Source organism: Heloderma suspectum, chromosome 1 (genome assembly GCF_057233095.1).
Source record: "Heloderma suspectum isolate Gila_16-S chromosome 1, 16-S_ref, whole genome shotgun sequence".
Lineage (NCBI taxonomy): Eukaryota > Metazoa > Chordata > Lepidosauria > Squamata > Helodermatidae > Heloderma > Heloderma suspectum.
This window is the reverse complement of record NC_139458.1, coordinates 27041927-27066369: the sequence shown is the minus strand read 5'-3', so window position 1 is coordinate 27066369 and position 24443 is coordinate 27041927. Positions and strand designations below refer to the sequence as shown.

The 24443-nt window shown below is 42.8% G+C and overlaps 2 protein-coding genes across 3 annotated transcripts in view; one reads left to right on the top strand and one right to left on the bottom strand.

The window, feature by feature from the left end:
* The window catches only part of SETD3 (SET domain containing 3, actin N3(tau)-histidine methyltransferase), a 59496-nt gene extending 59177 nt beyond the window's left edge, over nt 1-319 (bottom strand). Inside the window, exon 1 of the mRNA XM_084839305.1 lies at nt 44-319. Coding sequence (XP_084695431.1) covers nt 44-246 — 203 coding nt within the window. The 5' untranslated portion in view covers nt 247-319. The remainder of the gene's footprint in view (nt 1-43) is intronic.
* On the top strand, nt 69-24001 carry CCNK (cyclin K). Of its 2 annotated transcripts, XM_084839337.1 has the most exons (12): nt 69-535; nt 1614-1880; nt 2807-2888; nt 8706-8837; nt 9165-9233; nt 10676-10781; nt 14003-14060; nt 15414-15583; nt 15780-16045; nt 19669-19702; nt 20237-20308; nt 22659-24001. In XM_084839337.1, the coding sequence occupies exons 2-12, from the start codon at nt 1684-1686 to the stop codon at nt 23279-23281; spliced, it is 1809 nt and encodes a 602-aa protein (XP_084695463.1). In that variant the 5' UTR covers nt 69-535; nt 1614-1683; the 3' UTR covers nt 23282-24001. The 2 variants fall into 2 exon arrangements, with proteins under 2 accessions (XP_084695463.1, XP_084695471.1); XM_084839345.1 differs by lacking the exon at nt 9165-9233.
* The last annotated feature ends 442 nt before the right edge of the window (nt 24002-24443 follow it).

Genomic DNA, 24443 nt, shown 5'->3' with positions numbered 1-24443 from the left:
CTGGCTCTGGGACAGCTGGCCAATCCTCGCTCGCCTCTCTCACCTATGGCGGGGCGGGGCATGTGCGCGAGAGTGTGAGCGGAGGGAAGAAGCGGCAGAGGGAAGGCAGCAGGGAGGAGGTGTAGGGAATTCCGATTGGCGGGGATGCGATCTCCACCCGCCCTCCTCTCCCGCCTTCGGATTGCTCATTGGCTGGAGTGCCCGCCTTCGTTTCTCTGTGGTGTCCCTCCTATTGGCCGGCGGCATGGAAATCGCTTTTGAGGCAAAAAGCGGAGTGCAGAGGAGACAAACCCTCCTTCGCTCTCTTTCACGCACGCACGGGTGTGGAAGAGGCGGAGCTACGCCTCAAGGCTAAGGTTTGGATTGGGGGGCGGTCGCTGTCCGCTCGCTCGCCCTCCTGCTCGCGCGACGCCGCTCTCGCGCGCCGACGCAACGACGTCAGCAACGGCCTTGCTCAGGCTTTCCCAAGATGGCGCCGCGCAGGGGGTGTCGTTAATGGCTTGACGCGTTTGGGGCTCCGTCGCGCGGTGTTTCTGTGAGTGGCACCGGGGAGGAGGGAGGGAGTGAGAAAGTGGAGCGGCCCTTCTCATCTCGGAGGCTGCGGGATCCTGTGGGGTGAAAGACGGGGAGGCCTCTGGTCAGCCGGTGGCAGCTTCATGTATTGGTGGTGCTGCGGGGCGTGGGTTGAGGGGAGTTCTCCAACATGTCCGGAATGTGAGGTAGACGTTAAAACAATACGCTGTGTGGCGGGTGGATGTGAGGCGACTTAGGGTGCAATCCTATGCTTGTTTAGACAGGAAAAAGTCTTACACCTCCCAGCACTCCCCAGCCGGGGAAGTGCTGGGAGTTGTAGGACTTTTTCCTGTCTAAACATGCGTAGGATTGTGCCCTTAGAGTTGTTCCACACGTTACATGTTCCATCTCGTTGGGGAGGGGTTTTTCTTTTTTTGCGCAAATGATGGTGACAAATGATGGCAGTGCTTTAAGCCTTCACCTGGTAGGTGGTGCGATCCACAGCGGAGTCAAACTGGTACCACCAGAACACCCCTTATAGGAACAAGTAAAGGGAGTGAGCCCGGTAATGTGTGTTTGGGCTAAAGGCTCTAGAAAGGTGGAAGGCTACTGGCTTTAAGGTGCTCCGTGATTGCTGTCGATACAGGAGCCAAAGGGGCTGACTGTGAGTAGGCTCTGCTGCCACAGAAAGAATTGTTAGTTTGGCAATAAGCAGGTCTCCAGAACAACAGTGCTTTATTGATTTGTTAGTTTCCGTAAGTGATGCAAACACATCAGAAGGGATAGGGTTAGGGCTGGAAAAATCACCAATATCTGGCTTCCTGAGTGCTAGAAATTAGATGTCGATGCATATAAATGCCTGCAAACATGCTATTCTAGTGCAAAGCCATCTTGTGGTTTGGGGTTATTGGAACAGCAGGCCTCTTCCCCACCCCTTGTAATGCCATCATTCGTTTTAGGCAGGATACAGCTGATAAAATAATGAAATCCTTTTTCGTTATTCATTTTCTGTATTGCTATATATAACACCATGTGTATGTTTGGATAGTTCATCTTGTTATCAGAAATGTCATCCTCAAGCAATATTTTTGTCTTCAAAGCTTCTAAAGGCATTGTATGAAAAGCAAGCCCTTGAAAACCTGTCAAACAGGAACCTTTCTGCATCAATAAATGAAGGAAAACAAAGAAAATTCCAGCCCTTCTGTAGCTTTGGCAAACCTGGACCACACAAAACCATGCTGGTATTGGGATAAGAAAGACTTGGCTCACACACCATCACAGTTAGAAGGACTTGATCCAGCGACTGAGGCAAGATACCGCAGAGAAGGTGCCCGGTTCATATTTGATGTAGGAACCCGTTTAGGACTGTATCCTTTGAGTTTGTGCACTGCACAGTTTATCGGATTCCTTACACTTGACAATTGAATAAAGATTGTTCTTGCGTAATACCCAAATCCTAGCAGTGTTTTCAGATTAACCTTTAATTGTGCTTAAAAGTTTAGTGACTAGAAACTCTCAGTCATCTATTTCTACTTTCTCCTCCTTGATTTTTAATCAGAAATTGAACTATTTGAATTCACTTCCCATTTTTTATTATGGTTAATAAAAACATATTTTTATGGTAACAAAAGCGGATTAAATCATAGAATCATAGAATAGTAGGGTTGGAAGGGGCCTATAAGTCCATCGAGTCCAACCCCCAGTTTGGGGGGATTCATTTCCAGTTTGAATTTATTTGTAAGTCTTTGGCCAGCTTTAAGACACTATTTTAGAATCTTTTAGTTCAGGCTTTTTAAACCAGCTTGGAACTACCTCAGGTATGTTTTCAATTGATTAATGACATAAATTCTTACACTTGCATTGTAATTCTTAGCAAAGGAATATAGTGATAAATATTTCAGAGTAGGTTATTTGAACACACTAATGTAACATCTTGCAGAACACTTGGCTGATGAATTGCAGAACAGGATGGCTGGCTGGGGAGTGCTGGGAGTTGTAGGACTGTTTCCTGTCTAAACACGCATAGGATTGTACCTTTAGTGTACAAGTCTATGCCAGTGTCATATTTTAGTAACATATTTTCTTTGTTCATTTTATTACTGTATGTAACCATACTATAAAGTTCTCCAGGTGGCTTACAAAAAAATACAGCAGTAAAATATGATATATAATAATAAATACTTACAACTAAACCATCACCATACGCATTTTGATACATTCAGTTGCATTTGAGATTAAAATTTATAGTTGAGTTTAAGCTAAGTTCTGTTTACATTCTTATCCTGTGATCCAGACATTATGATACGCTGGCAACTGGAATAATATACTTTCATCGATTTTATATGTTCCATTCGTTTAAACAGTTCCCAAGATATGTAAGTATAAATCTGTTGCTTTAGTTTAAAAATTAATTATTATTGACAATACTGTACCATCCATCTACATAGTGTCTGACAAAGAATAGAAGACAGGTCCCTGTGCCAAGGGGATTAAAATCTAGAAAGAGACAAGACAGGCAGGAGTAAATGGAATTATATATTCTTAGGAGTAGTTGCAGTAGGGTCAAACACTTCATGGAAAATGTAGGACGTGGGGTGTTTTAAAGTGTTTAGCATTGTTTCAGTTTCCTATGGCGAATTCAAGCAATGGCTGCATTTAGATGCAATGGTAAGACAAAATTCTGGAGAATCCTCACTTACCATGAATGCGGTAGTGTGTGCAGCCCATTTGCCCTTACTTTGCTCCTCCTGCCAGGGGAGCAGCTAAACAAACCAGGAATCAAAAACCTAGTGTATTGTACAAACCAAGGTTCCTGGCATATTGGTCCCAAACAAGCCAGGTTTTGTAAACCAAACGGACTCTAGTTTGTAATCCTGGCTTATAAGAAGTGCAACAAGCCAAGAATCCTGGGCTGAATGACATGCTAAGCTTACCTGAGCAGCTCCTGCTGGCAGGGAGGAAGCAGGTGGGGTGCAAAAGAGCTACGTACACAAATACACAGCTCTTTTAGAGTAAGCCAGGATTCTCCAGAATTCTTCCTTGGGCATCAGAAAGTGGTTAATGGGTTCCTGCTGTCATTGTGTCATAATATGCTGCATTAGACAGTTTATTGTGCAAATTAAATATCTACCAGTATTTTATTTATTTATTTAAAATATTTCTTGGCTGCCGTTCAGGGCAGAAGCTCTCTCAATGCGGCCTACAACAATAAAACACATAAATGGTACAATATTAAAAGTGATGATAACACAATAAAACAGCAGGATCTCAAATCAAGCAGTAGGACAAATCTGAGTGTGATAAGCTGGCAGTCATTACACTTAGGTGGCAGTAGGTGGGGCACAGATTTCTGTAGGTTGAGAAGCAAGTATCTTGGCAAGATGTGACTTAGAAATACAGTGTTGAACTGGATGGAGTTTTGGTTTCTGGTCTTGAGGTTTAAGGGCCACATGGGTGCAGCTGTTGCACTGTTGGTGGAGGAAAACAGTTATGACTGGGTTGCTTGATTACCAAGTGGGAAAAGCTGTTTATCAGACCCAGAGCTGGTTCATATGTTCCTGAATGCCAACACTGTGACATCCACTGTGAGGAGGAGCCGTACCTCAGTGGTAGAGCACAAGCTTTGCATGTAGAACATCCCAGGTTCAATCACTGGTGTCTCTAGGTAGGGCTGGAAAAACTCTTGCCTGAAACCCTTGAGAGCCACTACTAGTTCTGGGCTTAGATGGTCTGACTCTATGGCAGTTTCCTATGTTCCTGTGTGCCCTCACAGATGACATAGAGAATCTATTATTTGTACTAATACGGTGTCCATCATGGTACATATTTTAGGGAACAGCAGAACTCTTATTTACAATATTATTGTATGGAAGTTTTCATAATGATTTCCAGTCCTTGTTAGTCAAGGGATTAGTTTAAGTTAACCCGTGGTGGAGATTCTAGGGAAAATAAATTATAATCCCAAGATCAACTTGAGTTAGGGCGCAATGCTATGGCCACTAGACAGCCGTAGGATTTTTCGTTTTCCGGGAACCGACCTCAGAGCCAGTGCTTGGAGGTTGGTTCCCAGAAAACCCTCTCCCTCTCTGTCTCGTAGGAGGCGCAGTTTGTCCCCAGCTCCATGCTTGGAAGAGCAACGTGGAGCTGGGGAAAGGGGGTGTTCCTGGGGCAGAGAGGGGTCGGCGGAAGCACTGGCATGATGCTTCCTATGCGCTGTCCGACCTCCCCTCCCAGTCCGAGCTACCCTGGCTGGACTGCTGAAATCAGCCATCTAGCCGCAAATGCAGGGTGGCCGGAGTGCGGAGGAGAAGATCCCCTCCACACTCTGCCCACCCTGCATTGGATAGTCTGTCGCCTCCGAGTTCGGAGGCGGCCGACTATCCCCATAGGATTGTGCCCTCAGTGTATGTGCATTTGAACCACTTTTTAACACCAGTATGCACTGATCTGGCTGAATTGTTTTTTAAAAATACTTTTTATTCTATTTTTTAACTTTATAAATGAAATAAACAATACCAACAACCTAATCAATAACTACAATTTCCCAACAATACAGTATTCTTAAGAGGACACAGCAATAATGGAAAAGAAAGAGAAAACAGAAGAAGGAGAAGGAAGGGAAAAAAAACATGAAAAGAAAAAAAAATACAGGATTGTTTAAAGAAATTAAATTTAAACTCCATTACACAGAAACTTCAAATCCCATTCTGCTTAAAAATTATACCTATAACATTGGCAATATTACAATTCAGTGTTGTTGTTTATTCGGTCAGTCGCTTCTGACTCTTCGTGTCTTCATGGACCAGCCCACGCCAGAGCTTCCTGTTGGCCGTCGCCACCTCCAGCTCCCCCAAGATCGAGTCCGTCACCTCCACAATATCATCCATCCATCTTGCCCTTGGTTGGCCCCTCTTCCTTTGGCCTTCCACTTTCCCTAGCATCAGCATCTTCTCCAGGGTATCCTGTCTTCTCATGATGTGGCCAAAGTACTTCAGTTTTGCCTTTAAGATCCTTCCCTCAAGTAAGCAGTCTGGCTTTATTTCCTGGAGTATGGACTGGTTTGATCTTCTTGCAGTCCAAGGCACTCTCAGAATTTTCCTCCAGCACCACAGTTCAAAAGCATCTATCTTCCTTCGCGCAGCCTTCCTTATGGTCCAGCTCTCGCAGCCATAGGTTACTACGGGGAATATCATTGCTTTAACTATGCGGACCTTTGTAGTCAGTGTGATGTCTCTGCTCTTCACTATTTTATCAAGATTTGTCATTGCTCTCCTCCCAAGAAGTAAACGTCTTCTGAGTTCCTGGCTGCAGTCAGCATCTGCATTAATCTTTGCGCCTAGAAAGACAAAGTCTGTCACTGCCTCCACATTTTCTCCTTCTATTTGCCAGTTATCAATCAAGCTGGTTGCCATAATCTTGGTTTTTTTGAGGTTGAACTGCAACCCAGCTTTTGCACTTTCTTCTTTCACCTTCATCACAAGGTTCCTCAGCTCCTCCTCGCTTTCAGCCATCAAAGTGGTATCATCTGCATATCTGAGATTGTTAATGTTTCTTCCAGCGATTTTAACTCCAGCCTTGGCTTCATCAAGCCCAGCACGTCGCATGATGTGTTCTGCGTACAGGTTGAATAGGTAGGGTGAGAGTATACAACCCTGCCGTATTCCTTTCCCAATCTTAAACCAGTCCGTTGTTCCGTGGTCTGTTCTTACCGTTGCTACTTGGTCGTTATACAGATTCCTCAAGAGGCAGACAAGATGACTTGGTATCCCCATACCCCCAAGATCTTGCCACAATTTGTTATGATCCACACAGTCAGTAAAACAGAAATAGATGTTTTTCTGAAACTCCCTGGCTTTTTCCATTATCCAGCGGATATTGGCAATTTGGTCTCTAGTTCCTCTGCCTTTTCGAAACCCAGCTTGTACATCTGGCAATTCTCGTTCCATGAATTGCTGGAGTCTACCTTGCAAGACCTTGAGCATTACCTTACTGGCATGTGAAATAAGTGCCGCTGTTCGATAATTTGAACATTCTTTGGTGCTTCCCTTTTTTGGTATGAGGATATAAGTTGATTTTTTCCAATCTGTTGGCCATTCTTGTGTTTTCCAAATTTGCTCGCATATGGCATGCATCACCTTGACAGCATCATCTTGCAAGATTTTAAACAGTTCAGCTGGGATACCGTCATCTCCTGCTGACTTGTTATTAGCAATGCTTCTTAAGGCCCATTCAACCTCACTCTTCAGGATGTCTGGCTCTAACTCACTGACCACACCGTCACATCTATCCCCAATATTATTATCCTTCCTATACAGATCTTCTGTATATTCTTGCCACCTTTTCTTGCTCTCTTCTGCTTCTGTTAGGTCCTTGCCATCTTTGTTTTTGATCATACCCATTTTTGCCTGGAATTTACCTCCGATGTTTCTAATTTTCTGGAAGAGGTCTCTTGTCCTTCCTGTTCTATTATCTTCTTCCGCTTCCGCGCATTGCTTGTTTAAAAATAATTCCTGATCTCTTCTGGCTAACCTCTGGAATTTTGCATTTAATTGGGCATATCTCCCCCGATCACTGTTGCCTTTTGCTTTCCATCTTTCTTGGGCTGCTTCCAGTGTCTCAGCGGACAGCCATCTTGCCTTCTTGGTTTTCTTTTTCTTGGGGACGTTTTTTGTTGCCGCCTCCTGAACAATGTTGCGAACTTCTGTCCATAGTTCTTCCGGGACCCTATCTACTAAATCTAGTCCCTTAAATCTATTCTTCACCGCCACTGCATATTCATGAGGAATATTAGTGAGCTCATATCTAACTGATCTGTGGGTCTTCCCTATTCTCTTTAGTCTGATTCTAAACTGTGCAATAAGAAGTTCGTGATCGAACTACAATCAGCTCCAGGTCTTGTTTTTACCGACTGCATAGATGTCTGCCACCTTTGGCTACAAAGGATGTAGTCCATCTGATTTCGATGTCGACCGTCTGGTGAAGTCCATGTATAAAGTCGTCTTTTAGGTTGTTGGAAGAGAGTGTTTGTTATGCACAGTGAGTTGTCTTGGCAGAATTCTATCAGCCTATGTCCTGCTTCATTTTGTTCTCCCAGACCATGCTTGCCTGTAATTCCAGGTGTCGTTTGACTACCCACCTTAGCATCCCAGTCTCCTGTAATGAAAATAACATCTTTTTTTGGCTTACTATCCAGTAGGTGCTGCAGATCCTCATAGAACTGATCTATTTCTGCTTCTTCAGCATCTGTGGTTGGGGCGTATATTTGGATTACTGTGATGTTAAATGGCTTACCCTGAATTCAAATTGAGATCATTCTGTCATTTTTTGGATTGTATCCAAGCACTGCTTTAGCCACTTGATTATTAATTATGAAGGCTACTCCATTTCTTCTGTGGTCTCTTGTCCACAGTAGTAGATCTGGTGGTCATTTGATGTGAAGTGGCCCATTCCAGTCCATTTCAGTTCACTGACACCCAAAATGTCTATATTTAATCTTGACATCTCCCCAATAACCACATCCAATTTGCCCTGGCTCATAGATCTTACATTCCAGGTTCCTGTGGTGTGTTGATCTTTAGAACAGCGGATTCATCGTTCACCACCAGCACATCATAAATAATCAACCTAATATTTCAATATCGTATAATCAGTCTTGTAGCAAGGAAGCAGGATTGCAATTCATTTCCAGTAACCATATATTGCCCTTCAACTAACATAGAGTAATAAAGCTTAACAATTTAACCAGCCAAAGATCTTACTAACCAGTAATAATGGTAATAATAATTTTAAAAGGAGATTTAAAAGGATACATAATAATAACAAATAAATTTTATAGTGTTATATAATGAAGCTTAAAATCAACCTCACAATAATCACTAATATATTTTATACTAGATATATAAATGAGTGTATACATTGTACAGTATATCATGAAGGATTTAAAGAAAAGAGAAAAAGATGGCTGAATTGTTTTTGACAACTTTCTAAAATACTAGTGGTGGTTAACATTTTATGGTAAAGTATATATCTGCATATGTTGGATATGTATACTCCTTTTTATGAATGAATATGTATTATTTCCTTTGTATAGGTGGGTAATCTGTTTTTCTTAACATAAGTGAAATGTTTGTTTGTTTAAATTGTATACCTAGACAACTTTCTAAAGCCATCTTTGTTGCTGTTTTTTTTTATAGGTGACTGGAGCTTGCTGTCTCTTTCTAGCAGGGAAAGTTGAAGAAACACCCAAAAAATGTAAAGATATCATCAAAACAGCTCGTAATTTACTAAATGATGTGCAGTTTGGACAGTTTGGAGATGATCCAAAGGTAAACTGACATGTGCTAACGATTCTTTCACTTAAATTGTCGTGGTACAACTCTTAATACTATTTATCTGTAGATTTTTAGCACATGATTTCAGTGGTGGTCTTGATGTAAAATAGCTTAAACTAGAATTAAGCCTAAGCTAGAAGAAGACTTAAATTCTTTTGTATAAAATATTGACAACTTATTATTTCAGTATTTTAACAACTGAAAGACATATCAATGGTTGGGTTCATTTAGATAGTTTTTTCACCATATGTTGTTTTGAAAGGCAATGTATATTGCAGTGCTTGTGTGTTGTTCTCCTGTTGCATTTGCCTGTCTTTTCAGCAAAGAAATAATCCACTGCACAGGGGAAGCAGTGAAACTGGCCACACAGAGTGCAGCCATATGCATACAGTAAGCAAATTGGAAAAAATAAACTTTTGTCACTTATTTCTTTGTTATAGTAATTATAGGCATTTTCTTATCCTCAAAGTCTTCAGACAACTTAGTCGCAAAGGTAATCTTTACAAAATTAACATATGCTAGAAAGCCGTGCAGGTTAACATGGACCAAGTATTTCACTGGCTTGTTTCTGCATAATTTGTTAAACAAGATATATATGTCATTAGAGTGTTCTGCCACGTTGTCAGTAGCTCCGGATGACTGGAAGCATCTGAACCCTTTGTGAGCAGTTCCCTAGAAAGATCGTTGTGGTTGTCTGTTCTTGTGAAAATTGCTGTAGACCCAAAGCCTCAGCTAGCCTTTATGCATTCAGATAACCAACATGAGAAGAGTAAAGTAAGTCCTTGACCCATTTTGCTGAGATAGCGACTCCTGAGGTTGTGTTCATCCAAGTCCGTTGGGATGTTGTTATAGGCTAAGAAGCTCCTGTCAGTTTGTTGGCTGCTCTATTAAAGGAAAATGTGCTCAGTTCCACTCCTGCAATCTTGTTATAACCATAGATGGTTGACTACCTCTCATATTTTGTAAGAGGTAGTACCACAAGTAATGACAAACTGAAAGAAGCTGTCCAGATAAGCTTGCAGAAAATATGGAGTAGCCTTTATTAACATGCAAATTATGCCATTTGCTTTGGCTGTTGGAAGTCATTCTTGAAATAACTGAAAGCAAATGGTTCTATTTCTTTCCTAGAAATTAGCATTTGACTGCACATCTGTGTAGTTTCACTCTTTCCCCAAAACTCGCAGTAGTACTATGCATTTCCCCCGCCCCAAAATGTGGTTGTACAACAGGGACCAGCAATTCGATTTGCTATTGGGCCATATTGTGGAGGTAGTGAAGGACAGTGTGCTAGGTTGCGAGGAAAGCGACCACTTCACTGCCACCAGAATCTGTAGCTCACACCTCACCTCTTTCCCCCTATTTTGCCCTTGCTGACGGTTCCCCACCAGTCCAAGAGGCTTTTTCCCAGCAAAAGAAACTGGAGACACATGGGACTTGACTATAACAATAGTTCCTTGTGCACTCCTACTTCTTCTTGGTCCTGCTTTCTTTTAGACCATGGTGACACCAAGTGCAGGATATGGAGAGAAAACTGAAGGGTTCCAGTCATCCACTGGTGAGCTAGGAGGAAATTGCTGTTGCTGAATATGTCACACAACCACAAAAATGCAGGTGCTTAAATGCACTTACATTTATTTAGATGGTAAGAGGACTGTCAGTTTTTAAATAGTTGAGGTTAACATCACACAAGTCTAGTACTCTAGAAGTAGATAAGCCTAGATACAGCATCCCTTGGTATTATTGTGTAATGCCATCTGGAACTTTTGTGACATGTAAAAATAATTACCTGACATTTTGGAGTAATATAGTCTTTGCTCCTTTATGACGTTTAGGAAGAAGTTATGGTTTTAGAGAGGATCTTACTGCAGACAATAAAATTTGACTTACAAGTGGAGCACCCTTACCAGTTTCTGCTTAAATATGCTAAGCAACTCAAAGGTAAGGAAATAACTTCGTGTTACTGAATGTTTGTATGTATTGAATTATTTTATTGATTGCTTGATTGATTTTCTATAGCACCCAGTAGCTGAAGCTCTCTGGGCGGTTCACAAAAATTAAAACCAAATGGCACACAATAAAACAATATAAAATATATAGAACATTAAAACCACAATATAACAATACAAACACAATAAAGCCTAGAAGCAGTGCAGGAATTTAAAATACAGATTTAAAACAGCAAAGCTAAAAGTCTAGAAAGCTAAAATGCCTGGGAAAATAAAAAGATCTTCACCTGGCACCAAAAGGAATACAATGTAGGTGCCAAGCAAACCTCACTAGGGAGCTCATTCCACAGCTGGGGTGCCACAGCAGAAAAAGCCCTCCTCCTAGTAGCCACCCGCCTCACTTCCTTTGGCAGGGGCTCACGGAGAATGGCCGCTGAGGATGATCGTAAGGTCCGGGCAGGCACATATGGGAGGAGGCGATCCTTCAGATAACCTGGCCCCAAGCCGTTAAGGGCTTTAAATGTTAATACCAGCACTTGGAATGGTGCCCGGAAATGGACTGGCAGCCAGTGCAGCTGAAAAAGTACTGGTGTAATATGAGCTCGCTGGCCAGTCCCTGTTAACGATCTTGCTGTCCTGTTTTGGACCAGGTGAAGTTTCCGGACCGTTTTCAAAGGCAGCCCCACATATAACGCATTGCAGTAATCTAGACGAGAAGTTATCAGAGCATGGATAACTGTAGCTAGGCTATCTCTGTCCAGATAAGGGCGTAGCTGGTATACCAGCCTAAGCTGATAAAAAGTGCTCCGTGCCACTGAGTTTGCCTGTGCCTCAAGTGACAAATCTGGATCCAAGAGCACCCGCAAACTACGAGCGTGATCCTTTAGGGGGAGTGCAACCCCCTCCAGAACAGGTTGAATATCACCCAGCCAGGCAGACGAACCACCCACTAACAGTACCTCCGTCTTGTCTGGGTTGAGTTTCAGTTTATTGGCCCTCATCCAGTCCATTACTATGCCCAGGCACTGATTCAGAGCAGCCACTGCCTCACCTGGGTTTGATGAGAAAGAGAAGTAGAGCTGGGTGTTATCCGCATATTGATGGCACCTCAGCCCACACTTCTGGATAGCCCCCCGCAGTGGTTTCATGTAGATGTTAAACAGCATGGGGGATAAAACAGCCCTGTGGAACCCCATGGCACAATTGCCACGGCACAGAGCAATAATCCCCCAGCACCACCTTCTGGAATCGGCCATCCAAGTAGGAGCGGAACCACTGCAGTGCAGTGCCCCCAACTCCCAACCCAGGCAACCTATCCAGAAGGATACCATGGTCGATGGTATCGAAAGTCGCTGAGAAGTCCAGGAGAATCAACAGAGTCATACTCCCCTGTCCCTATCCCAGCTAAAGTCATCCCACAGGGCAACCAAGGCAGTTTCCATTCCAAAACCAGGCCTGAAGCCAAATTGAAATGGATCTAGATAATCTGTTTTATTCAAGAGTGCCTGGAGCTGTCCTGCAACCACCTGCTCAAGTACCTTGCCCAAGAAGGGGATGCTGGCCACTGGCCTATAATTGTTAACATCCTCCATGTCCCGGATAGGCTTTTTTAGGAGCCTAAAATTATCAAATTTAGTAGCCATCTGAGCCAATTTCGTCTGCTAGAGTCTTAGAAAAAAATATACAAGTGAAAAAATAATATATTGTGGGCCAATTATTTTTATTATTTATTTATTTATTGCATTTATACCCCACCTTTTTTCCTCTTGCAAGGAACCCAAGGCGGTTTACATTATCCTCCTCCTCTCCCATTTTATCCTCACAACAACAACCCTGTGAGGTGGGTTGGGCTGAGAGTGTGTGACTGGCCCAAAGTCACCCAGTGAGCTTTCATGGCCGAGTGGGGACTAGAACCCGGATCTCCCAGCTCCTAGTCCAACACTCTTGCCACTACACCACACTGGCCCTTTAGCATAGTGTGCAAAGCTTAAAGTATGAGACAAATGTGAAGTTTAGGTTTTTTGCATTCTTTGTATGATTTCATTTACATAATTTGCTTTACAAAGAGCTGAACTTAAACTCCATCTTCTTTGTGCCTTTTCTGTGTGTAAAAACTGTAGGAAAAAGCATAAAGACAGCATAGGTCATCGCACACAAGTCATTTTTGTGTGCGCTGTTTTCCAAGAAGACACTTAATTCTACTTGGATGAAGTAACATGTCTTGTATTTTTTATTAACTTTTAGTCTGACTCACCCCAATTCAAAGTAGCAGCTGGGGCTGTTTGTGTAGAGCTCTTATCAAAAAGGTTAAACCTGCAGAGTCGCTTTTTGGTGGAGAAGAAGCAGGGCTCTGAATCCACTCACTTCTGATCAGCTGATTGACTGTAATCTTTTCAGAGGGGCTTTGAATACACAATGTGTTGAATAAAAACGTAGAATCATATGCTTGAGCAAACAATTGCCCATCCTACAGGAGATACATGGGTAGTTTTCTTATCTACATGGGAGCAAGCACGTAAAGCTGCTTTTCCAGCATTATTCAGAAGTCTACTGAGCCTGTAGCTTACAAAGATGCATACATTTTGTAAGGCTGCAATTCTGTGCATGCTTCTGAGTAAGCCCCATTGACAGAGATCTAGAATGTTTGACTGACCTTGTTCACCATGGCAAAAATTGTAGTTGCCAGCACCCCACTTATCAAGCCCTCTCCACCAGCCTTTCCCTTGGAAAAGGCCAGGTGAGGAGAAAGGGTGCACCCTGTTGGGCTCTGCTGCCTAAAGGCACATGAAGCACCTTTAGGCAGCAGAAACAGACACTCCCTCCCTCTGCCTGGTTTTCCCTGAGGGAAAGGGTAGAGCTCCCATCCCTGCTCCAGAGTTAAGAAAGGCCAGTGAGTGGGTGGGTTACCAGTTTGGTCCTGTGTGGCCGAGGCTCTTCTCCTTGATTTTGCAGGTGCCAAACAATTCTGGCCTTCCTCCCAAATTTTGGAGCTGGGCAGAGGGTGGGATTTGCTATGAAACTGCCCAGATGATCTCTGCCCACCTCTCCAGCTTCAAAGCAGGGAGAAAGTCACGATGGCGAACAGATTTATTGAAGTATGCCCATTGAACTTGGTGGGTCTTCTAAATATTCACGGAGGTGTTTTACAGATCCAATAGCTGCAAGGCTGTTTATCATCTTAATAGAATAATTCATTTTTCCCCATCTCAATAGGTGATAAGAACAAAATTCAAAAACTGGTTCAAATGGCGTGGACATTTGTAAATGACAGGTAAAAATCTCTGCAGTCTTATGTTAGTTTTTGCTAAAAATAATTTTGTTTCGTTTGATATTTAAGCTTCTGGTCACTTTCTTGCCTGCAGTATTTTGAAAGGACTTTAAAAAATTTCATTATTCAGATTCATTTGCACCCCATCTCACATACTTGGCCACAAATTGCTTAAGTACTTTGGAATGTGGCTACAATTATGTATCAAAGTGTGCAGTGGATGGAGGAGGAACATGAAACAGGAGTACTCATATCAATGCCTGGACTAATGGACCAGAAGAGGGCAATAAACTTAAGCTCAGTTTAAACACGGTGAAGACACTGTTAGTGTGTGGTTCGTCTGCCCAGGTAAGTGATGCTCATCCTGTTCTATACAGGGGTGCACTCCCCCTAAAGGATCAGGTTCATAGCCTGGAGGTCATTGTTCATTCATCTTTGTTGCTGTTACCAATTTAGGCTGGTACACCAGCTATGGCCCTACATGGACAGGGAAAGCCATTATCCATGCCATGGTAACTTCTCATTTTGGCTATTACAGTGTGTTGTGCATCAAGCTGCCTTTCAAGATGGCCAGAAGCTTCAGTTCAGAATATTGTTGTATGGTGTCAATTCTGAATGTGTATTTGGTCATTGTTTTGTGCCAAATCGGAAGCCGTTGTGCTACTGAGTCTCATTTTACAGTACCTGGTAATAAAAGGTAGTCAAAAGAGGTACCTTTAGATCTTTCTGGGGGTCATTGCAATTCAAAATTATGGTGAGCCTTAATTATTGTAATAAATAAGCTGTAGTAGAACACTGCAAGAAAGAATCAGGATGAGTTCAATCTGCCTGCCCAGTGGGAAAGTATCCTAATTCTAATATATTCCATGCTGATGGCATTAAAGCTTTTTTTTGAGACTCTGAAAACAACTTGTTCTGTTGATCGTAATACCATATACCACAATGGAGTGTCCCCACTGACTTTTGAGTGTTGCCAAGATGACACCCAAATTTGGTAACTTCCGAAACACTCCTTGTATCAAAAGCTGAGCTGATACATTTCTTGGAGCAAATTATTCAATCTGTCTTGTATCTCTAATATGATGCAAAAAAACTAAATGAGTTTTTTATTGATATCATAACTTGATAGTGGTTCTGAGCAGCCTTATTTCCATTAATCAGCCTCAAATTTTGATATGAGGACGTTTGATCTGTTTGGATCATATATTGAGTTTATTGATTTACTACATTTTTATACCACCTTTCTGCTAAATCATTCAAGGTGGTTTACATTTAATAATAACTGCTAACTGCTAAAGACATATGCAGATGTCTGAGTCTGTCTTTCCTGATGTGCATTCTGGTTTGTTTTTCTAGTCTGTGCACTACATTGTCACTGCAATGGGAACCTGAGATTATAGCAGTTGCAGTTATGTATCTGGCTGGCCGTTTGTGCAAGTTTGAGATTCAGGAATGGACATCAAAGCCAATGTACAGAAGATGGTGGGAGCAGTTTGTGCAAGATGTACCTGTTGATGTCCTGGAAGGTATTGGAAATATTTGCTGATACTCAGAATGTTGTCTAAAGCAAAACTGAGAATATAGTGCAGTAGTTTTGAACTTGGTGGCTTCTTGAAATAGCATCAGTACTACTTTGAACACAACTTTCAAACATAATTCTCATTCTTTAGCTGTTCATTACTATGGTTAACCTGGTCTTTCATTCTTTTCTTTTTTAAAAAGACATCTGTCATCAGATCTTAGATCTGTACTCGCAAGGGAAGCAACAAATGCCTCATCATACCCCGCATCAGCTACAGCAGCCTCCTTCACTTCAGTCTACACCTCCGGTGCCTCCACTCCAGCAGTCTCAGAGTTCAGAACAGTCACAACCACAACAGCCAAAAGAATCTCAACCAGCAGGACAGCAGCAACAGCAGCCTCAAGCTCAACAGTCCAAAAAACCATCTCCGCAGTCAAGTCCTCCCCGGCAGGCAAAACGACCAGCGGTAAGAATAACAGAAATAATATTTTACCTTGAAAAGCACAGTAGACATTGTAACCCATACTCTTACTGGAATAACTTACTTATGAAAGGATTTACTGTACTAGGTGCTGTACATGGATAAAATAAAAAGGTCTGTCTGCATCCTAAGAAAGCATGACACAAAATGGGAGTGCCAGTGTTACAGATATTTCTTTTCCAAGCCTAGAGTATATCAAACGACTGCTTGGTCAAATTGGTCCAAGAAATCTGACATTTGAAATAGAGAAGGCAATTTGTCCAGTTGTTTTATTGGGTCCTGGTATGTTATTGTTAATTGTTAGCTATTTTAAATTGTTTTAAATTTGTGTATGTTAAAGATCTTATATTTTCATTACATTTTATTTGGGGTTTTAATTTTTGTGAACTGCTCAGAGAGCTTTGGCTATTGGGCAGTGTAAGATTCCTAAAGTAGAAAAGATTTCCGGGGTAGGAAAAATAGAATATATGGGAATAATTTAAAGGATGCTACGTTCCTTGCCCAATTGATAGTTATTTAATTTAAAAGGATCATAGATGGATCCCTTGCCCAATTAAGAAGCTATCCTAGAGTTCCTACCTGATTTGCCTGCTTAAGGACATGGCTTGCCTTTGGCACTGGAAAGTACTGAGACACAAGTAACAACTGGATAGAACAACTTCGCATTGCTTTTTGTTAATAAGAAAGACAGTGTCTCAATCTCTCTCTCTCTCTTTCATATATACACACACACACACACACCCTATGGAAAAGCAGGAAAGGAGAAGACGACAGTATAGAATGGGGTGCCCCAATGCAGCGCCCATGGGTGCCTTGGCATCTGCAGGGACTTCACATAGTGCCCACAATGCTCTATATTTCCTGCCCCCTTCAAAAATATATTTTTTACAAAAACCTTGAAAAATGTTATGGTAGTCTTCTATCTCTCCCTTTCTAGCCTCTAGTCTTGGTCTTTCTCTCCCTTCTACCCCTTTGCCTTGCTATTTCCCCCTCCCTCGCAGCCTCTAGGCTCCCTATTTCTCTCCCTGTCCCACCTCTTTAGCTCTCTTTTGACTACCAAGGCCCGCCGTGGCAGCCGTTATATGACTAGTTGCATCCTCTGTGGGAGCAATTTTGTGGTGATGCCTACAACAGTTTCTCAAATTCCCAAACGTTCCCACGGGTCCAAAAAGCTTGGGGACACCTGTTATAGAACATACATTACCAACACAGCTTTCGGCTAGCAGAAGTTACCCCCTGCTTGCAGCAAACCCACCCAGTATCATAGAATAGCAGGGTTGGAAGGGGCCTACAAGACCATCAAGTCCCAACCCCCTGCTCAATGCAGAAATCCAAGTCAGAGCATCCCTGACAGATGGCTGTCCAGCCTCATCCTGAATACCTCCAGCATGGGAAGGCCTACCACCTCCCTAGGTCATTGGTTTCATTGTCGCACTGCTCTAAGAGGAAGTTTTTCCTGATGTTCAGCCGGAATCTGGCTTCCTGTAACTTGAGCCCATTATTCCGTGTCCTGCATTCTGGGATGATTGCAAAGAGATCCTGGCCTCCTTCTCTGTGACAACCTTTTAAGTACTTGAAGAGTGCTATCACATCTCTCCTCAGCCTTCTCTTCTCAAGGCTAAACGTGCCCTGTTCTTTCAGTCTCTCTTCATAGGGCTTTGTTTCCAGTCCCCTGATCATCTTTATTGCCCTCCTCTGAACCCTCTCCAGCTTGTCTGCATCCTTCCTAAAGTGCAGAGCCCAGAACTGGACACAGTACTCCAGATGAGGCCTAACCAGTGCTAAGTAGAGGGGAACTAGTACTTCCTGGGATTTGGAAACTATGCTTCTATTAATGCAGCCCAAAATAGCATTTGCCTTTTTTGCAGCCACATCACATTGTTGGCTCATATTCAGTTTGTGATCTACAGCAATTCCAAGATCCTTCTTGCTTGTAGTATTGTTGAGCCAAGTATCCCCCATCTTGTAACTGTGCTTTTGGTTTCTTTTTCCTAGGTGCAGAACTTGGCATTTATCCCTATTAAATGTCATTCTGTTGTTTTCTGCCCAGCACTCCAGTCTATCAAGATCACTTTGAATTTTCAAATTATAGCAGTCATTTCTGCCTTCACTTCTGTACATATAATTTAGTGTATGTGTCTTTTATGCAAATCTGTATCCTCCGTTTTGACAGTGACTGGGTTTGCACAGTCACAGAGGGAAAATAAGCCACCGTGGCTTATTTTCCCTTCCCACGTGTGCTGGTTGCAAGCTGCCTAATAAGCATGTATGTCTTTACCAGGCATGGGTTGTCATGATGTCTGAACCTGGCGAGGCTGGGAGACTCAGGAGGTTTACAAACCACCCTTAAACTCCAGAACAACTATGGAATTCAGAGTGGTTTGTAAACCACTCCAGCCAGTCACCCTTGCTGGGTTCAGATGTCATGACAACTTGTGCCTGGCGAGGGTAATTTTGCTAATTAGGTGGCTTGTGACCAGCACATGCGGAGAGGGAAAATCGCTTATCTTCCCTCCATGATCTTGTGAACCCAGCCATTGTATAAGCGGCCATCCTATAAGCTAGACGTCTGCCCTGGGGTGCAGTAGGGGTGCAGGTCATCTTCCCGCAGCACATAGTTAAACTATGGAATTCACTTCCACACGATGTAGTGATGGCCATCACTTTTGGATGGCTTTGAAAGGGAATTGGAAAAATTCCTGGAGGATAAAGCTATCAATGGCTACTAGTCCTGATAGCTTTATGCTACCTCCAGGAGCAGAGGCAGTAAGCCTATGTACACCAGTTGCTGGGGAACATGGGGGGGGGGGGTGCTGTTGCACTCGTGTCCTGCTTGTGGGTTTCCTGTGGGCAGGTGGTTGGCCACTGTGTGTACAGAATGCTCAACTAGATGGACCCTTGGTGTTTTCCAGCATGGCTCTTATATTTTTATGTGGTCGCAGTGCCAGCACTGAAGTATGATCTAGCTGCCAGTCCGATCAGCTTCTGTACGCTTAAGGCGGATCATCATCTTGCCCAGCCAAGATCCTTCTCGCTTGCAGTGTTGTTGAGCCACGTATCCCCCATCTTGTATCTTCCCTTTACTTCTATAGTTTTACACTTGGACATGATATGTGATGTGATTGCTTACTGTACTTTGATTGGCTACAGTAGTCTTTTAATCCTGCCTCTTCATATTCATATTTGCAAATGTCTCCACAGTTCTATAGCAATTTCCCAACGTGTTCTCTGTGGTTTTGACCTGTCTGCGGCATGAAACTTATTGAGTGAAAACATTTCTCATAGTGTTCTCTTTTTCTCCAGTAAAGCTTCCTGCCAATAATAGGCCAAAAGGAAACTTTGGTTTAGGCAGACTTATTAGCTAGGCCTCTGATATGCCTGATACAACCATTGCCTTAAAATTGACTACAGGCAGTGAAATAGGAATGAAACGAATGAATCTATGGTCAGAGCTGGAAGGCCTCAGCTACCTCATGATTTTTATTGGCAATACTGAAGTCTTACAAAGAGTGTTGGTCCTGCTGAATTATCATTTATTTCAAGCATGTTAATCCCGCTACTAGTGTGATTATACTGCTTGATTTGCACACTTCTTCCTTCATTCACAGGCTGTATCACCAAAGGATGAAACCAAAACTGCAGGTAAAATAAGGTTTTTTTTCTTTTGTTTTATAATGATTTATTTTGTAAGGTAAAAATATAGTTTATTTAAAGTATTTGTATCCTGCTCTTCACCCCCCAAAGGGTTCCCAGAGCGGTTTAAAATCAACCAGTAAATGCGACAGTCCCTGCCCACAGGCTTACAATCTAAAATAGACATGACGCACAAGGAAAAGGAGATGGGGAGGGAAGAGGAAAGAATTAAGTTGAATTTCAGCAGGACTGGTGAAATGGCTGTGATCACCCTCTCATCTCCTGAGGGGCAGGGGGACAGTCCAACTGGAGCAGGCCCTGATGTTCCTTTACCTGTTCCTGTCTCCCTCGCTCCATATTGCCCACAGAACAGATGTGGGTTGTTTACAAGGCACTTCTATGCATGTCTGCTCAGAAGCAAGTCCCACTGAGCCTTAAACTCTACAATTGTATTGCTAGTTTTATTTTGAAGTAAACTTATTTGATTGCAACTTTTTTCTCTGTTAATCACAACATCGCTGCTAAATTTTGTTCTGTTTTCAGAGGCACCTCCTTCTAAGATTGCTAAAGTTGAGGCTTCTCATCCACCAGCACCCCCTGTGCACCCGCCACCTGGTAAGTTCTGTTGTGAGCTAGAAAATATTATCTAATTGATTGTAATCTTCAGTTTAATGTGGTTTTCTCTGAAACTATAAATATATTCTTATAAGCATCCTGAAGTCCTGCCCCCTAAATGGGAGGAGAGTCCCTGCTGTTGTCTCTGATCTGGGAGAACAGCAAGGATTTCCCTCCCATTAGCTTCCTTCCCACTGTGGGGAGGCGGGGGCAGGCAGACCCAACCTGACCAAGCTGGAGGAGCTTCCAGCCAGTACCTCAGTTGGGGTAGCTTTGCCCATCCCATGTCCTTCCAGTGGGAACCCAGTCCCCGACTGAAGCACTGGCTGGGGACCAGATGACATCATTCTTCCCATGGAGTGCTGGATGGGAGAGTCATCTGGCTCCCCACCCCAAATACGTTCCCCTCCCCTGTTGTAATTCCTGAAATATCAGGTTATAGTCCACCATATCCGGCACATATCCCTGGAGCCCAAGTTCCAGATGGCGTTTGTGGCAGAATACATGCAGAGATTGGGGCATTCCACACAGTTAAGTATTCATGTGTCTTTAGGAGATTTGAGCCACTTCTGTGTCAAATATATTGGGGATTGGGAAGTGCTGCAGCATTTTTTTGAGTGGGCAGGAACAGGCATTTGGTGGAGCGATGAAGTGTGGGAAGACAGCTCTGTGTGCCCCGCGGCCTGCCCTACATCCCCAAGCTAGCCTACTGCCCTCAGATGAAGTGGAGGACATTGTCCCATCGCCAGTGTTGAAGTAAGATTCAGCTGCCCGTCCAGTTGGCTTCTGCATGTGGAATATTGGAAGTGGAGGTGGAGTCACCTTGTCCTTTCCCTTCAATTAGCCAAATGTCTTGGGCCAGTCTTGCTAATACAAACACTTAAATGACTTAAGTGGCTTAAATATTCAATTTTTTTCTCTTCAGAGTTTGATTGCCTTAAGCAGGAACTTTGCCTTAATCAAATAGAGCTTGTATCTGTTCAACATCTTTCCATTCCTTTGACGTGCTAGCTGTCCTTTGCCTGACCCTGAGATAGGACTTAAATAATTTATGGTACAGCTGCACAATCTTAATATTGACCGATCTGGAATGGGGCTGCAAGAGACTTCCAACAGTAAGCTCTGCATTCTCATCTGCTTTTTGTTCCAAAACAAAATCATTACGGTAACAAGGTCTGAATCTTATTTTCTTTGTTCCAAAACAACAAAAATACGATTCAGACCTTGTTACCTTAATGATTTCAGTTCTAAAACATAACTTTCTTCCCTCTCTCACCAACATAAAGGAGAGGTGTCACATAAATGTAATACTTACGTATAAATTGTGTGTAGCAACCCTTTACATTTCCTCCTCTCCAAATATGTTCATTATCACTGGAATTACCAGAATTTCCTGTTGAAACATGGACTGCTTATGTGTAAGATGAACTACAGGGTTTCCCTGTGAGCATTTTCCCAAATCTTTGTCATGTTTTTAATCTAAGGTCCATGAGAGCAAACTGTCACAATTCTTAAATGAGTATTTTTCCAGCTCTACCTGTTATGACCTTGAAATAGTTTTAACTTCCCTGAAGGTATTGCAAAAGAAGGCAGGAAATGGAGGCTTTTCCTGCTCTTCTACCAAGTTCACAGATTTCTGTAGTTCATTTTGCAGGCAGGTTTTAGGCTAACAGTATGATTGAAGCTGTAAGAATGAATACCTTCATGATTGCCCAGTTATTCATCAAAAGTCCTCACGTAGTCAGTCATTTGTATAATTAGATGTTCCAGTTCACATAGTGCATAAAAAACTCAAAACAGCCCGGCCCTGGCCCTTTTGTCAGCTGCTTCAGACCCTATTCAGTTTTGGGCTGATATAAGGTGATTTCCTGTGTCAGGTGACTTGGGCAGAGCTACCCATTTATGTCCTCTTCTAATTAAACTTAAATTTCCATTGCAGTAGCTTTTCATTGACACAGCATTTCCCCCTATGTGGGGGTTGGTTGGGGATATTTTAGCAACTTGTCCCTTTTCTAATAATTTCAAGCAACTTGCTTTCCTGACCAGTAAACTGTTCTGTCCTGAAACCGTTTTGTAAATTTCCCCTTAATCTTACTGGAGTTTCATACACTCACAGAAGCTAAGAGGAATCAAAACTCGATTGTGTCTTCAGATCCCTCCCCGTTAGCATTATCTGATTTATTCTTTGACTCTTGTTAAACAGGTAGGCCAGGTGTTCCTTTTCAGACAAAGATCCACTTCTTATCAGCGAATAGAAATTGAGAACGTCTATGCAATGCTGTTTGTCATACTCTCTCATTGGCACATGCAGTTGACTAAAGTGTTTGCGTATGTTGTTGCTGTTTTTCAGAGCATAAGCCTCCTCTGACAACTGCAGTTTCCATGGGGGGTGACCAGACTACTACAGCAGATTCCGTAGACATGGCAAAAGTCCAGATTGCGCCCCCATCTCATCCGGCTCCTGTACATCAGCCACCACCTATGCCTCACCGTCCCCCACCCCCACCCCCACCATCTAGTTACATAACCGGCATGTCCACTACCAATTCTTACATGTCAGGAGAAGGATATCAGAGCCTTCAATCAATGATGAAGACAGAAGCACCAACCTATGGAGCTCTACCACCCAGCTATGGACCTCCTGCTCACTTGCCATATCACCCTCATGTGTATCCCCCCAATCCTCCTCCACCTGTTCCTCCCCCACCACCCACATCATTTCCCCCACCGACTATTCCTCCTCCTACCCCAGGATACCCGCCACCACCTACCTACAATCCTAATTTCCCACCTCCACGGTTACCTCCCTCCCATGCTGTCCCCCCTCACCCCCCTCCAGGACTGGGAATGCCACCTGCAAGCTACCCCCCTCCCACAGTGCCCCCTGGTGGACAGCCACCTGTACCACCTCCAATACCACCACCTGGCATGCCACCTGTTGCAGGACTTGGACGTGCTACTTGGATGAGATAGCGGTTGTACACAATATCTTTTAACTTGGGGAATTCTTTAACGGGTTGAGCAGCAACTAGGAGAATAGTTTGTATAATGTAGAGACTGATGTATGAAAATCTAGAAGGCAGTGACTTAGACTCTTTACTGGTCTTACAGTTTAGTCAGCAGAGAGCAATACAGGCTTTAGTTTCATTATGGCAGAGCTAGTTAAAATCCAAGTTCTATGTGAATTCTAGCACTGGATTACTTTGCACTAGTAAAAATGTTTTAAAGGCCATATTGGCTTAGTTATATTGGTAAGAAAATTTGCTTCTAGAAATCAGTGCCTACTTTTTGAGTATCAAGATTAAGGTTGTCATTCCATCTGAGAGAAAAAGGCCTTTCTGAGTTTCATTATGTAACATTCCAGCAACACTTTGTTCTAAGTAACAGAGCCAGTTTTATTTAATATATATATATACACACATAAAATGTTTGCAATCCATAGCTGATGAACATCTGTTGGTGTTTGCCTTTCTGCCATTTTTGTTTTGGAATGTACTTGGATCTTGATCTGTAATGTATCTTTACACCTATGTGCAAATTCCTGTACATAATCATCTATATTTTCTAAGTGTGAAAGTCTGAAAGTAATGGCATATGGTGATTTACAACTTGATTTTTTTTTAAGGCTGACTTTGTTGACATGTATGCAAATAAACCTGGTTCTGAAATCTATAGAGTAGAAAAGCAATCTTTAAAAAAAATGTCTGGGTAGACTTTTTCCCCCCAAGTAAATCTAACCATGATCATGTACAACCCAAGTATTTGTTTACTCAGTATCTGGTTGATTTGGAGGGACTGGGTACAGGTGAACATAGCAACAGAACCCACTTCCTGGCTCGGATGGTTTTCAGAAATCTGTCATAGCTGTGTTCCTAAGTATGAGGCGTTAGTGAAGCCTTCTAATGAAAGATATAAAGTTTTTTGTACTGCTTAGAAACAATAACGAGAAAGTTTCCAAATTTAGCATTTTTGTTAGTGGGAAGCCATCATGGCTTCTACCCCTGCCCCCACACATGTGCCCTTTTACACAATTACCTGCGCTGCAGCGTGGGTTGGCATGTCATTCAAAGGCGACGCAGCAGGAGTGGCTTTATACCCGCCCAACAACCCTACTGCCAGTCACGGGTAGGAAGCC

What these genes read in the sequence shown, in the direction of transcription:
- CCNK (XM_084839337.1), top strand. Translation starts at nt 1,684, where the DNA reads ATGAAGGAAAACAAAGAAAATTCCAGCCCTTCTGTAGCTTTGGCAAAC. An exon ending in TTAAACAGTTCCCAAGATAT is followed by an intron (nt 2,889 to 8,705) that starts GTAAGTATAAAT and finishes TTTTTTTTATAG; the next exon opens with GTGACTGGAGCTTGCTGTCT. An exon ending in AGTTTGGAGATGATCCAAAG is followed by an intron (nt 8,838 to 9,164) that starts GTAAACTGACAT and finishes CTGTCTTTTCAG; the next exon opens with CAAAGAAATAATCCACTGCA.